General features: G+C 43.5%; 1 protein-coding gene across 2 annotated transcripts in view; it reads left to right on the forward strand.

Moving 5' to 3' along the window:
- Window positions 1–1,935: 1,935 nt before the first annotated feature.
- The window catches only part of yap1 (Yes1 associated transcriptional regulator), a 138,273-nt gene continuing 124,850 nt past the window's right edge, over window positions 1,936–15,358 (forward strand). Inside the window, exon 1 of one of the 2 annotated variants that reach the window (XM_060825776.1) lies at window positions 1,936–2,760. In XM_060825776.1, coding sequence (XP_060681759.1) covers window positions 2,204–2,760 — 557 coding nt within the window. In that variant the 5' untranslated portion in view covers window positions 1,936–2,203. The remainder of the gene's footprint in view (window positions 2,761–15,358) is intronic. The other variant, XM_060825775.1, reaches the window with a different exon arrangement.

Below are 15,358 nucleotides of genomic sequence, written 5' to 3' on the forward strand. Positions count from 1 at the left end.
AATTTCATTTGTCTTAGTCAAAGCATAAAAGGGTGAATAATACAAACAAATCATGAAGTTGGAAGTAGAGAAGTCCAATCATTGCTTTAGTTTTTTTCTGATATCTGTGATTTCTTTAGTTGTTGTTACTTTGGTGAGTTTCTCCGTCATAATCACTTGGTTCTCATCTGTAATGTATCATGATATCATGGGATCTCTCCTTTTAACTGATTGAACGTCCAAACACCAACCTTTTGAACCTTAGTTAACACTTTGCCTTAGTAACTGACCTCATTGTGACCATAAGGAACAGCTATGATTTATGGGATTATTATTTGGACATGATCATATAATTGCACGAGCCTTACGGAAAACATACTTGCATTCATTAAAATAGTTTCAAAAATGGTTCCGCTACATCCAACGATTTGATGAAACAATATGAACCTGCAAAGGTCTGAACCATGAGTGTTTGCCTCTTCTCGAGAGAAACAACGGTATTGGCGTATTTAGTTTTGCGTTTTATTGCTCAGGGTAAGTTTTGGGGTTATAACACACAATGATTTTGTTCTATTTTAAAGATAGATAAGAAATAATTACTTATTAATGGAGTACACTCCATGTATATTGCCGCCCAGAGTTAGTAACGAGTGTAAAATTGTTTTTTCTCTGCACTTTTTGAAAAACTTGGTCGATCTCTCCGTTACTGATATAACTTTGGAGCGTGTAACAAGAACTTAAAAATCCACCAAATGTCATCGTCACGCATCCAATATACCCTGTAAATCAAATCCACTTTCTGAAACAATTTGTCATACCTGCATTATAGAATCGTGCAATGAAACGGTACCAATTGAGAGCAGTCTTTATGGTGATTGATTTTCCCGGATATATTGCGTTGTATTCCCCAGCCCCAACAGAACGATTACAGAAAGCCCTATCTGCCTGTGTGTGGTCTGGGACGCCGGGCCGGTTAGACATTTCTGCACAACAACTTTGTATAATGCGCATTCTCTCTGTAGTTCCCGCAAATAACCGCCATTAGCTTCGAGAGTGGTTACTGTCTACAAGGGTTTAACTAAAATTTGGGATTTGAGAAAGATCGGGAACAGAATTTCCATGCAGACCCTTCCTTAATAAAATGATTTTGTTTTATCGAGATGCTTTACAATTCAGGGAGAGGGTAGAGAACTTCAGGCGTTCAACAATGTGATGAAAACTTTCCCTTCCTCAAACTCAAATATTGTGCGGCACAGTGTTCAGGACAATAACAAAACCATGTTTACATTGTCAGAACTTTGGAAACTCTGCAGTTGTGAGTGCGTGAACGTACATTTTTTCAAATGTTATCTGCAACACGAGGGAGGGGGGAGGGGGAGAGAGAGGGGGAAGGGGAGAGAGATTGGGGGAGAGGGAGAGAGGGGAAAGGGGAGAGAGATTGGGGAGGGGGAGAGAGATTGGGGAGGGGGAGGGGGAGGGGGGAGAGAGATTGGGGAGGGGGAGAGGGGAAGGGGGAGAGGGGAAGGGGGAGGGGAGGGGGAGAGAGGGGGGGGGAGAGGGAGAGAGATTGGGGAGGGGGAGAGGGGAAGGGGGAGGGGGGAGAGGGGAAGGGGGAGAGGGGAAGGGGGAGAGGGGAAGGGGGAGAGGGGAAGGGGGAGGGAGGGGGGAGAGAGAGGGGGGGAGAGGGAGAGAGAGAGGGGGGGAGAGGGAGAGAGATTGGGGGGGGGGAGAGAGATTGGGGAGGGGGAGGGGGGAGAGAGGGGGGGGGAGGGGAAGGGGGAGAGAGAGGGGGAGGGGATGGGGAGGGGTGTGAGTGGGAGGGGGAGTAACTGAGGCAAATAGAGGGTGAACCGTACCATTCCCGCGGGGAGGGGGCGGTCGAAGGACAAAACCGAATCAAAGGTAAAATCCGGGGGGGCGTGAATGGGCTCCTCCCTGCGTGACGTCAGCGGTCACGTGCGCAGTAGGAAAAGTTGTGAAAGTCTCTGCAAACTTTCCCAGCGGCGGGAGCGAGCGCGAGCGGAGAGTTCCAGAAGGTTCCGCTCGTGGAGCCCGGGGGAGGGGGCGGGAGAGAAACTGGCGCCATCAGCCGCCTGAGGGAATCTGCAGAGAGTCCGTCCGTGAGGGTGTGTGTGTGTGTGTGTGTGTGTGTGTGTGAGGGGGTGTGTGAGGGTGAGTGTGAGGGCACGGCGGGAGGCACCGGGCCGGCCGGCCGGTTTGGCGGATGGATCCGGCTCAGCAGCAGGGCAACGGGACGGGGGCCGGGACCGGGACGTCTCCGGCGGCGGGGTCGGGGGCAGCGGTGCCTCGGGCCGGCCACCAGATCGTGCATGTCCGGGGGGACTCGGAGACCGACCTGGAGGCCCTCTTCAACGCCGTGATGAACCCCAAGAACTCGAACGTGCCGCAGTCTGTGCCGATGCGGCTCCGCAAACTGCCCGACTCGTTCTTCAAGCAGCCCGAGCCCAAGAGCCACTCCCGCCAGGCTAGCACTGACGGGCCGAATGCTCCGTCGCTGCAGCCCCAGCATGTCCGGGCTCACTCCTCACCGGCCTCCCTGCTCAGCGCCGCTGCCGTTACCGCCTCCGCACCCCCGGCATCGGGATCCTCCGGCTCCTCGGGCTCGGCCTCGCCCGCCGCTGCTGCAGTACCGCAGGGAAGCGGCTCTTCCCCGGCCTCCGCTCACCTCCGGCAGGCGTCCTATGAGATCCCCGACGATGTGCCTCTACCCCCGGGCTGGGAAATGGCGAAAACTCCCTCGGGACAGAGATACTACTTAAAGTAAGTCGTTTCCGGTTGATATATTCACGCCCATTCTCCCACCCCAAGTACGGGGTACAGTCTGTTTGTTTCCAGTTTAATCTCGGGGGGGGGTGGCATCAAATTGCAAAGTTGGTATGGTCAGCCGTTGTTGAGTGTGTAAAGTTCAGGAGTGTAGGTTTGGCCCAACACCGCCCTCTCCTCTTGCTGGGTGACTGTGTAACTATTGCAGCCTGTGGTTACACTCTCTCTCTCTCCCCCAGGTAATGGGTGTTAGCAGTCACAGGGTTTGATTTAAATCACAACCGCTGAATGTGACAGGAACCGATTTTTCTTTTTCTCTCTTGGAGCTGCAGTATTGCTGACCCCCCCGGTATCGAAGTGTGTGTGTGTGTGTGTTTTTGGGGGGGGGGGGAGGAAAAAGGAGCTGGTTTTGTTGTGGTTCGGTTGTAAAACCGCTCACTTCCCGTGGTGACAGGCGCCTGGGTTTTGAGGGCAGACCTGAGTGAGTGCAGAAAGCTGCTCTCTCACAGCTCGCAAAGCAATGTGCAAAGTTCACGCCCGCTTTCTGCAGCCCTGTGTGTCTCATGGTGGATGGGGGGGCCGTCCTTATAACTTAAACTAAAACCCATTCACTGAGACAGTTGTCCCTGAGCTGTTCATCCATTTGGACGTGGAGATGCTAAAATTTAAACATTTGGTTCCCGTGTGGCTGGAATGAGCGGGTTAGTGGATGCAGAAATAATCAGCAGCTTTGTATTTGGCGACACCCCTTTCACCTACTGACCCAGACTCAAAATTTCATACAGGATTTGGGTTTCATCGATTTCGTATTCCCCTGGACGACCCCGAGTTTTCAATCCAACAAATTCCGTTTATGTTGAGTTTCGTTTCATTTGAGTATATTATAAAAGTAGTCAAGTAAATTCATGTTTACGCAGCGGGAGACTGTCTAACTTTATTTTTAAAGACTTCTAACGTTATAGTTTGATAAATAATGAAGGCAATGCGATCTGAATTAGTCGCCCCCTCCCGCATACGCTTTCGTGGAAATGGTTTTCCGTTTGATCCGATTTGAAGAAAACTGAAAATTGCAAAGTTTCACTTCCCTCGCGGCGAGGCCAGGCAACGAGCTGTATCCATTCGAGTGTCCGATTACTCTGGGAACAATAGTACTCTGTAGGAGCCCGACTGTACAAAAGTCCACATGTCTAGCAGGAATCACTGCACTGCGTCCAACGTTTGTTCCCTTGCAGACGGCTAGAGCCAACTAACGAAACAACGGCATGCTGACCAGGATGTTTCTTTAAGCAAAAGAGTAACGTGGGAAGTCGGGACAAAACCTACTTGTAAAGTTTCTGCACAATGTGACCTTTCTCCCGCATCACGGGAGGAGATGGGGGAGGCACGAGCCTGGGCACAGTTGGCAGATTTCAAGCAGTGAAGAATATGTATATCCGAGATGGTCATCCTAAATCATAATTTTTAATTGTCTACTATACCTTTTATCGCTGATCTGGCATTCAAATAGGCTTTAGTACAACAGATGTTAAGTAGTAAAGCGTGCAAGTTTGCAGGCATACTTACTTTCAACAACATAATGCATAGAACTATTTGCTTTCAACTGTTTTGCTGTTATTGCTGGCGACCAGATTGTCTACAACTCTCCTCAATCACGATTCCGAGACATCTTAAATCTTCTCAAAATTTCGACGCGCTAACCACTCCAAGTCTAAATAAGACATTAATGAATCATTTGATTTGATTTATTATTATCACCTACTCAAGATAGTGTTGGTGTTCTTGAATCAGTTGGTACATGTTTTCAAACTTTTATCTTCCCAATGGAAGAGTATAACTGGAATGGGAGGAGTCTTTGATTATGTTGGCTGCTTTCCTGCTGCAGCGGGAGGTATAGACTGAGCCACTGGAAGGAAGACTGGTTTTCATGATGGACTGGGATATGTTCATAACTCACTAATTTCTTGTGCTCTTGGGCATTGCAGTTGCCATACCAAGCTGTGACAATCCATATAAGATGCTTTCTATGATGCATCTGCAAAAATTAAGTCATTGGCGGCATACTGAATTTCCTTAGCATTGAGGAAGTAGAGGCTTTGCAGTGCTTTCTTGACTGTAGCATGGATGTGAATGGACCAGGAAAGATTAGTGATATTTACTCCAAAACTTGAAGCTCTTGACCACTTCCATCCCACCATTGATGCAGATAGGTGTGTCCTCTGCTCTGCTTCCTGAAGTCAGTGACCAGCTCCTTTGAGGGAGAGGTTGTTGTCTTGCCACTGAGCTGTCTATCTTTTCTCTGTACTTTATCATTTGTAGCTTTGCTTACTGTCGTAATTGAAATCAACAGTATAGAAGGAACAATTTTGTTATGGGATGCGATTAATATTAAAAGGAAAACGCTATAGTTTGTATTTTATTATGGCCATCCAAAGTTGCAAATAACCTTTGGTTTGATAGTCATGTACCAACCTGGACCAGGGACTTTACAGATCTTTTTTAAGTCTATATGAACTCTGGCCATGACGTAGGTACTTGTCAGAATATGGTAAATTTTATTTGAAATGGAGGGGCTGTCTGTATCATTTTGGTTGTAGAGCCTCCAGATAGTTGTCGTCTCAGTGAATTGTCAGCAGCAATTGAATTGTCTTTATTTAGTTCGGCTCCATGACCACATGGGTTTGCAGAAGATTGGCATCACCTGGTCAACTGTATTGGGTGCTAGTGTCATATAGTTGTCAGTAATTTCGGAGTGGCCTTTGGATTTTGGACATGAGTTGGAAAGTGTGATTAAGGCATGGAGATTTGAGTAGTAACAGAAACCTTAATGCAGTAATGCTGCATTTTGGCTGTATCATCGTGCTAATGCAAGCTTCTGTGGCTGTTAATTCCAGTTTGATCAGTGAAATTTTAATCAGCAGAAACCAGAGTGATTCAATTTTTATTCTGAAACTATTAATCTGTTCATCAGATAATATCTCAGATACCTAAAATATGAGTAATTCAATATTTTATTTGGGAAAAGTAATTGTTACACTTTTTCTCAACTGAATCACACAAGTTTATTAACCTGCCAATTAACTGCACATTTTTATATCAACTTAAAAGATGAGGTGCCTTTTTGTGTTCTGGAACTACGTGTTAATTTACAAATTAAGATTTTAGGTACTGATTATCTTTTGTGTGCTGTTTTAATATCTAAAAATCTAGAAATCTTCAGCTGCAAGTACATTGTTTGGTTCATGCTGAAACCTCAGTTCAGTCACTGAAACCAACAGAATCTTGTTTTGTAAGGCATCAGGTTTGTTACAGCATAGATACATGCAGTGATTGTAAGCATATGTTTGTACTGTAATAGACTGGGACGTTTGCAACCTTGTCCTCAATAAAGGCTATTCTATTCTATAAAGGCAAAAGTGTGCTAAATGAGTTGGAATAAAATAACTCGTGCATTAGAGCACCAAGTTGCAGGAGCTTGTTGTAGGGATTACTACCAGGAAAAAGAACAGTTTTATTTCCTGATGGGTCTTTCTGCAGCCAGAATGAATTTGTGATTTAGTCATACTGTCATATAGCATGGAAACAGACCCTTCAGTCTGGCCAGTCCACGCCAACTATGTTCCCAAATTAAACTAATCTCACCTGCCTGCACTTGGCCCGTGTCCCTCCAAACAGGTCTTATTCGGGTACTTATCCAAATGTCTTTCAAATGTTGTGACAATCCTTCCTACCAAAATAGGGCAAAATAAGTACTTGAGCAATTTACAGATTAATTGAAAATGTTGAACTGAAATGGTTTTTGTGCATTATTTAGGATGTTGATGAGTAGTTGTCCCCTCCAGGTGAGTAGAATGCTTGCAACCTTAAAACCAGATTCCTCTTGAAGGATTTCCACTTAGTTTGGGAAAAAAAGTTTACACCAACCTTTAGAATCAGTATGGAGTAGATTTCACGTCACATTGGTCAATATACAGTCCAATGATGTGCAGGTTAGGTGGATTGGCCATGCTAAATTGTACCGTAATTTCCAGGGGTATGCAAGTTAGGTGGATTAGGCACGATAAATGTGGGGTTACAGGGATAGGGATTAGATGCTCTTCGGAAGGTTGGTGCAGACTCAATGTGCCAAGTGGCCTCAATTGCAGTACAGGGATTCTGTGAAATCTAGTGACCCAAGTCTGGAAGTATACTAGGTTTTCTGGAAGAGAGAATCTACCATTATGTGCTTTTGAGTGCAGCTGAATCATACAAGATTTACAGAAAAATGCACAATGGTATGTTGATGTCTGTTTAGCTACCTGACAATTTATTTTATGCTAAATGTTTTTACTGCTTGGTGAGTAGGAATGCATGAAGTATTTGAACATAAAGTTTGGCTTTCCTGCTGAACTGAGACCAGCCTAAGCATCGTGTAGACCGCACAAAAAATTTCAAAAGTAGTTCACAAAATTGTAACTCTTGTAAAACGTGCTCTTTAATGTCTCTTTAACAAAAACATTAATAAGCCAATGTGTATCATTAAGTGGGCTGAGTGCAGCGTGAGCAACATTGATAGATAACAGGTAAATTGTAGTTAGTTATGGTACAATTTAAGAGAAAAGAGATATGAAAGTTCACTTTCATAGAAAAAAATCTTTTGATTATATAGTGTTTAAAATTCAGAAAACTTAATTGAAGTTGTAGTTGAGGGGTCAAGAACAAGTGACCATATGTCAAACAAAAAAATGCATTTTCTAGAACTTTTGCAAAAACACAGGCTATCCCAAAGTTGCCTTTCACATCCAATAAAGCCCCTTTTTTACTGAAGTAGTTATGGTACAACAGCAATTCCACACACCATTTGAATGCAGCATGTTCCATAGCAGTATCTAAATAGGAGCAAGAGTAGTCTTTTTGATTAATCAAGCCTTCTCTCCAGTGCAGTATGATTGTGGGTGTCCCTCTGGCTGAACACTATGCTCTCTCTAATAACCGTTGATGGCTTTAGAATCAATCCATTTTATTTTTGACTATTGATTGACATGACCTCCAGCACTAAGCAGTTGAGAATTCCATAGGGGCACTAAGTACAAGTTATCCTTCTTGCAGTGTTAGCCCATCTATACTGTATCCTCATAACATGGCCCCTGTGTAGATACCTTTGCTGAACTTTTTCTTTAGCAAGCGTCTCTATCCTTGGGTAAGGAGACCTTTGTTGCATGCAGTACTCCAGTTGGGTGCTCCCGTCCACTCATCCTCCGGCAGTGAAGGCCAGCATACCTTTTGTCATCTTAGCTGCATGTTGTACTGTATGCTTGCATTCAGTGTAAAGTGTACATTCTTTGTACATTAAAATTTCTCAAGTTATTACCATTTAAATAATACTATACTATATTTCCTACCAAAGTGGACAATTTTGTAATTATAGTAATCTGTCATTTTCCTAATCGGCCAACTTGTCTAATTCTTCCTCACCATTTGCAATTGCTCCTAGTTTTGTCTTCAACAAATATGGGAATATTTCCTTGAATTCCCTCATTCAAATCATTGACAGAGTCGTAAATAGCTGGAGTGGATCACCACCACTGAACCCTGTGGTGCATCAATAGTCAACGCCTTCCACTCCAAAAAAGCCATTTATTCCTACTGTTATCTGTCTGATGACCGATTTTCTACGACTCTATTACCCTAAATTCTATCTTTATCAATAGTTTCCTGAAAATCCAAGTACTAGGGTCTCTGATTTATGACCATCTGATGTATGAATGAGGTTCCAGAAGGGATGTATTGATATTAATTTTTAAAATCTGACATGTGAGCCTTGCATCGTGATTGAATGGCTATTTTATGTTGGCTTGCATTGTTCCAACTCTTACAGATTGACTTGCACATGTACTCAAACTTCAATTTGAGGGCTGCCTTTACACCACATTGACTGGTTTTCCCTTATTTGACAAATTGCATCCTTGGCAAATCTCAGGTTGGTCAAATGTGATTTCCTGGATGTAGGTTTGCTCGTTGAGCTGGAGGGTTCATTTCCAGATGTTTCGTCACACAATTGGGTAATATCTTCAGAGCGCCTCCGGGCGAAGCAATGTTGATAATTCCTGCTTTCTATTTATATGCTTGGGTTTCTTTTTGGGTTGATGTCATTTTTCTGTGACATTATTTCCTGTGGTGATGTCATTTCCTGCCCTTTTTCTAAGGGGATAGTAGATGGGGTCTAATTCAGTGTGTTTGTTGATAGAGTTGTGGTTCGATTGCCTTGCTTCTAGGAATTGTTGTGCGTGTCTCTATTTGGCTTGTCCTAGAATGGATGTGTTGTCCTAGACGAAGTGGTGTCCTTCCTCCTCTGTAAACTTGACTGGAAAAACACGTCCATTCTAAGTCAAGTCAAACAGAGACATATGCACTGTTCTTTTAATGAAGTTACCCAGTCTACTGCAGCCTGTTTACCCCTCATACCATCATAGTTTCCTTTGATGGACTCTATCATCAGATTTTTTATTTCACTTTCTACCAAATGAAAAATTTGATGTTGTGGCCCCTCTTCCATAAAGGTTCTTGTGTAGCAAGATAATTATCTAACCTTTTCTCATTGCACACAATCAGATCTAGGATGTCATATTCTTTTAGTTTCTTAGTGTACTGATCTAAGAAAACATTGTGCATACACTTAAAGAATTAATTCTTCACCTTATTGCACATGTGGTTTGTCCAATCTCTAAGATTAAAGTTACTCATCATTATTATAGCACCCTACCACATGCATCTCTAATTTCCAGTTTCATGCCACCACCCACCTTACCACCATTGTTTGGAAACCTGTAGATCTCACCCGCTAACTCTCTTCCATCCTATATTTCTTAGCTTCATGCATTCTGATTCTACATCTAGGTTTTCCATCTCACTATCCGTTCTATTGCTAGAAACATTATTCCACTTCTGTTGTTGTTTGCATCCTTTCTAAATATTGAGTTACCTTTGATATCCTCTTCTCAGGGAGAAGAAAGTGAGAACTGCAGATGCTGAGATCAGAATTGAGAGTTGGTGCTGGAAAAGCACAACTGCTTTCTCCTGCTCTGATGCTGCCTGACCTGTTTTTCCAGCACCACACACTCAACTATTCACTTCTCAACCCTGGTGACCTGTCAGTTTGCACACTATGTATTTAAGGATGGTATGTTTAGGTTTTGTTTTTCAATATTTTCACGCATTAGTTTGGCCTTGATGACGGCCCTAACTTCCTTTGCCTTCTACATTTGCTTCATCCTTCTGTCTTTCATTTCAAATTTTATTTCCCTTTCTCTGTCTCTCCATTCAATGTTTCCTCAAATAAAGATATAATAATGTTCAGATAATCAGCTTAAATGTTGATTATCCATATTGTCAAGAGTGCTGGTGAGGAATGTCTTGACGTCAGTCTTGATTCAGGAATGTTTATCTCAAACCAAGAAGGCAGGCATTGCATTATTTTGGCTCATCCATAATTCACGATTAGATTGAATAGGTAGTTGAGGAAAAATAGTTGAAGAAACATGGGAGTAGGAAGGTTACATAGGTGGTGTGAACAATGTCATTGAGGATAAATGCACTAACAGATGAATTAGACGGAAATAGCCCTGTGTTGTGACTTATTCCTCTTCTCAATAAGAATTTGGGGAATATCTGGAATTGTAAGCTAGTCACCAAAATAGTGAAACTATGTGGAAAGTCAAACACCCATCTGTTTTATTAATGTCCTTTTTATTTATTTTCTACGCTAATTCCCCTGCCCCACTTCAAACAGACTTGCTTACACGCTTTTGAAAATCGGAATCCAGCTGCGCACTCTGTTTTTATTTATATTAGGCTGCTGCTTAAATCAATTCAAAGGCTACTGAGCAGTTTTTGTTGCAATCTTAGAGGCATTTGCTGCCAGTTAGAAGTATCAAATCCAGCTTCAAGCATTAACGTCTCTCAGTTCCACTGTTGCTTCAAGTTTTGAAACAAGGACCCACTCTTCCTGCAGCATAGCAGTCTAAACTTGTAGAGGCACAGCGAGTCAGACAGCATCAGAGGTGCAGGCAATCCTTCATTAGTCTGAAATGTTAACTTTCCTGCTGGTCAGATGCTATCTGACTGCTGTGCATTTCCAGCTTCAAATCTATTGAATCTGCTTCCAGCATCTGCAGTCATTACTAATTCCTCGTCTAAACTCTTATTTTTCCAATTTCTTTTACAAATAAAATATATTTTTCCATTTCTGAAATGATTATGAAGCCATTTGTTTTACAGACAATTGGAGAAAGAGAACAAACTGACGGGTGGCCTTATAGAGGTTTTTAAAATCATGAGGGACATTAATAGGGTGAATAGCCAATGCCTTTTCCCCAGGTTAGGGAAGCCCAAACTTAAGGGTTTTTAAGGTGAGAGGGGAAAGATATAAAAAGGGCCTAAGGGACAACTTTTGCATGAAGAGGATGGTGTGTGCATGAAATGAGCTGCCACAGCAAGTCATAGAAGCTGGTATAACTACAGCATTTAAAAGGTATCTGGATGGATATGTAAATAGGAAGGGTTTAAAAGGACATGGCCCAAATGCTGGAAAATGTGACTAGGCCAGATTTGGATGTATGATTATGGATTAGTTAGACCGAAAAGTTTACTTCCGTGCTGTATAACTCTTTAAACACTGGCCTTACCAGCAGACCTCACATTCCATATGTGAATGAGGAAAGGAGCAGCTCGTTTGATTATCACAGTAGACAAGTTCATATATTCATCAAAAGTTCGCATTCTCAGAATATTACAAAATGCTTCCGGGTATTCTGGTTTTCATGATGTAAACTAACTAGCAACACAAATTAGTGGCTTTTCCTCTGGCTTTTAGTTGGCTCATTACATCTGTTGAATTGGCACTGGTTTATGATATTAACATTAATGTAGGTTTCAGAGGCATGGCAAATCTTAAATTGTTTTGTCACCATGACTTTTATTCAAAATCAATTTTCAGACTTGGTTGATCTGCCTAATGCTTTCACAGATGATGTGAAAGATCATATTAGCCAGCACCAAACCGAGGTTTAATGTGAATATTTTACGACTAGCTAAATATGCTGACAAATGAATGGTATTAGAGTACATTGGATGAATTTAATTGATTTGAATTGACTTAATGCTTTGTTTGTGAAAGGTATATTACAATGCTGCTGTGACTTCGTGGGTAACCTATAAATATTATGATGCAGATTAGGTCACAATTCAAAGGTTTGAGCACCAAATCTGTGAAGGTATGTTTGGGCCCTTTGATCCTGAAGAGGGGGCGCGGATAAATGGAAATGTACCATGGCGAGGTGTTGGTATTGAAGGAAGAGTGGACCGGGTCTCCCGGAGGGGATTGGTCCCTGCGGAAGGCGGGGAAGAGAATGTGTCTGGTGGTAGCAGAAATGGCAGCTGATGATCTTCTGATCATCATATCAAGATGGATAAGTCCCCAGGGCCAGTCCAGATTTATCCTAGGTTGCTAAGCTGCTGGCGAAGATCTTTGCTTCCTCACTCTCCATGGGAATTGTGCTGGAGGATTGGAGGGAGGTGAATGTTGTACCTTTTTTTCAAGAAGGGGAATAAGGAAATCCCTGGCATTTACAGACCAGTCACTCTTATGTCTGTGGTCAACAAGGTTTTGGAAAGAATTGAGGATTGATTAAAGACAGTCAGCATGGCTTTGTGAGGCAAAGGTCATGTCTCTCAAATCTTACTGAGCTCTTTGAAGAGGTGCCAAGACAGGTGAACGAAGGTCGAGCAGTGGATGCAGGGTATGGATTTCAGCAAGGCAGTTGGTAAGGTTCTCTGTGGTAGGCTCATTCATAAAGCCAGGAAGTATGGGATACAGGGAGATTTGGCTGTCTGGATTCAGAATTGGTTGGCTGACAAGGCAGAGTGTGGTTGTAGATGGGAAGTATTCTACCTGGAGGTCAGTGTTGAGTGGTGTCCCACAGGGCTATGTTCTTTGGCGCCTCCTCAATGTAGTTTTTACAAATGACTTGGATGAAGAGGTTGAGGGATGGGTTACTAAATTTGCCCATGGCACAAAAGTTGGGTGTGCCATTGATAGCATCGAGGGCTATTGCAGACTGCAGTGTGACATAAACCGGATGTAGAGCTGGGCTGAGAAATGGCAGATGGAGTTCAACCTGGATAAGTGTGAACTTATGCATTTTGGAAGGTTGCACTTGAATGCTGAATATAGGATTAAAGACGATATTCTTCACAGTGTGGAGGGACAGAAGGATCTTGGCTTTCAAGTGCAAAGATCCCTTAAAGTTGCCACCCAAGTGGGTATGGTTGTTAAGAAAGCCTATGGTGTTTTGGCTTTCGTTAACAGGGGGATCAAGTTTAAGAGCTGTGAGGTTTTGCTAAAGCTCTTCAAGTCCCTGGTGAGACCACACTTGGAATATTGTGTCCAGTTCTGGTTGTCCCTTTATAGGAAAGATACGGAGGCTTTGGGGAGGGTGCAAAGATGATTTACCAGGATGCTGTCTGGACTAGAGGGCTTTTCCTATGAAGAAAGGTTGACTAAGCTTGAACATTCTCTCTGGAGAGGAGGAGGAAGAGGTGACCCGATCGAGGTATACAAGGTAATGAGAGGCATGCATAGAGTCAATAGCCAGAGATTTTTTCCCAGGGCAGAATTGACTGGCACGAGGGATCAAAGTTTCAAGATATTAGGAGGAAGGTGTGGAGGAGACATCAGAGGTAGGTTCTTTACAGAAACAGTTGTGAATGCATGGGATGCGTTGCCAGCGATGGTGATGGAAGCAGAGACATTGGGACATTTAAGTGACTGCTGTCCATGCACATGGACAGCAGTGAATTGTGAGGTGCGTAAGTTATTTTATTTTAGATTAGGAATAATCTTCATGGCAACATCGTGGGCTGAACAGCCTGTTCTGTGCTGTACTGTTCTGTGTTCTATGTTGTTGATGTGGATGATGGTAGGTGAGGACAAGGGGATCCCCCTCGCTGTTGCTGGAGGGAAGAGAAAGGGTGAGGGCATAAGTGTGGGAGGTGGATTGGACTCAATTGTTGACAGGGCCCTCAACTGGGTCTGACCCATCACCTGCACCACTGCCCTCTCCCCCGCTCTTCCATTCTGCAAAAGCGATAAGGATTCCCTTGTCCTTACCTACCATTCCATCAGCATCCAGAAGATCATCAGCTGCTTTTGCTGCCACCACTGACACACCTTCCCCTCCCCTCCCTTGTTCGCCTTCTGCAGGGAACGTCCCCTCAGGATAGTCTGGTCCACTCTCCCTTCACTCTTAACTCTTCTCCACCCCACAGCTGCTGAAGCTGTAACACCTGACTGTTTACCTCCTCCCTCCTTCGTATCAAAGGGCCCAAACACACAATTGGTGAAGCAGCATTTTACCTGCACTTCTCACATTCTAGTCTACTGCATTTGCCTGCACAATGTGATCTCCTCCACAATGTGGAAATGAAATGTAGACTGAGTGACTGCTTCACAGAACGTATGTTGTGACTGCTAAAAAGACCGAGTTTCTGGTTGTCTGCTACTATAGCGCACCATCCCTGGCCAACATTTGTCTCTGGCTTGCTGCTGTGTCCTAGTGAGCTCAGTGCAAGCTGGAGGAACAGCTCCTCATTTTCCACCTAGGGACCCTACAGCCCTCCAGACTTTATTATAGAGATTGATAATTTTAGGGCCTAACTCCCCCATGTTGTAGTTCCCAACCCCACACCAGGCTTTATCACACTGTCTGCCATTGCACACCTACAATTGTTAGCCATTAACAGTTATTCACTCTCCCAGCCAGATTGTTATTGCTTCCCTTGTCTGTCCAACTGTTCTCGCTTTGGAGTTCATGAGGACTGCAGATGCTCTGCAGTCATCCATAAAATGTGGAGCTGGAAAAGGCACATCAGGTCAACGGTATCTGAGGAGCAGCAGGGTCAACGGTTCGCGTAGAACCCTTCATCGAACCCTACGTAATGTTTTACTCCTTAACCATCTCCCCCCCCCCCCCCCCCCCCCCCCCCAAAAAAAATTTCTGCACATAAACTGGTATTTTCCACCAATTCTGAGGAAGGGTCACTGGGCCAAAAGATTAAATTTGATTTTCTCTTAGCAGATGCTGCCAGATCTGTTTGTTTCTGATTTACAGTGTCTACAGTTTCTTTTTGGTTTTGATTTAGGTGGCTGGGTTAGTTTAAGAGCTGAACAAAAGATCCAGAGAAGATTTGAGGTGTACAAGATTAAGACTGGCTTGAATATGATCTAAATTATTCCATTAGATAATTGGATGAGGATATGGGCAAAGTGCTGGCAAACGGGACTAAATTAGTTTAGGATATCTGGTCACATGGTCAAGTTGGACGGAAGGTCTGTTTCAGTGCTGTCCATCAATATGACCGTGACGTGTATGATGGTCGAAGATTTAAGGTTTTGGGCAAGAGATGCAAAGTCATCATGGCACGATTTTTTTTTTAATATACATCTAGTGGTAATGTCGTGAAACTTGCTTCTTTTGAGAGTAGTGTAAGCAAAAACAATGGCCAATGTTGAAAGCAAAGTTAATGGGTACTTAAAGGAACATAGGACAAATTGTTACAATAT

The sequence above is a fragment of the Hemiscyllium ocellatum genome, chromosome 6 (genome assembly GCF_020745735.1).
Source record: "Hemiscyllium ocellatum isolate sHemOce1 chromosome 6, sHemOce1.pat.X.cur, whole genome shotgun sequence".
Lineage (NCBI taxonomy): Eukaryota > Metazoa > Chordata > Chondrichthyes > Orectolobiformes > Hemiscylliidae > Hemiscyllium > Hemiscyllium ocellatum.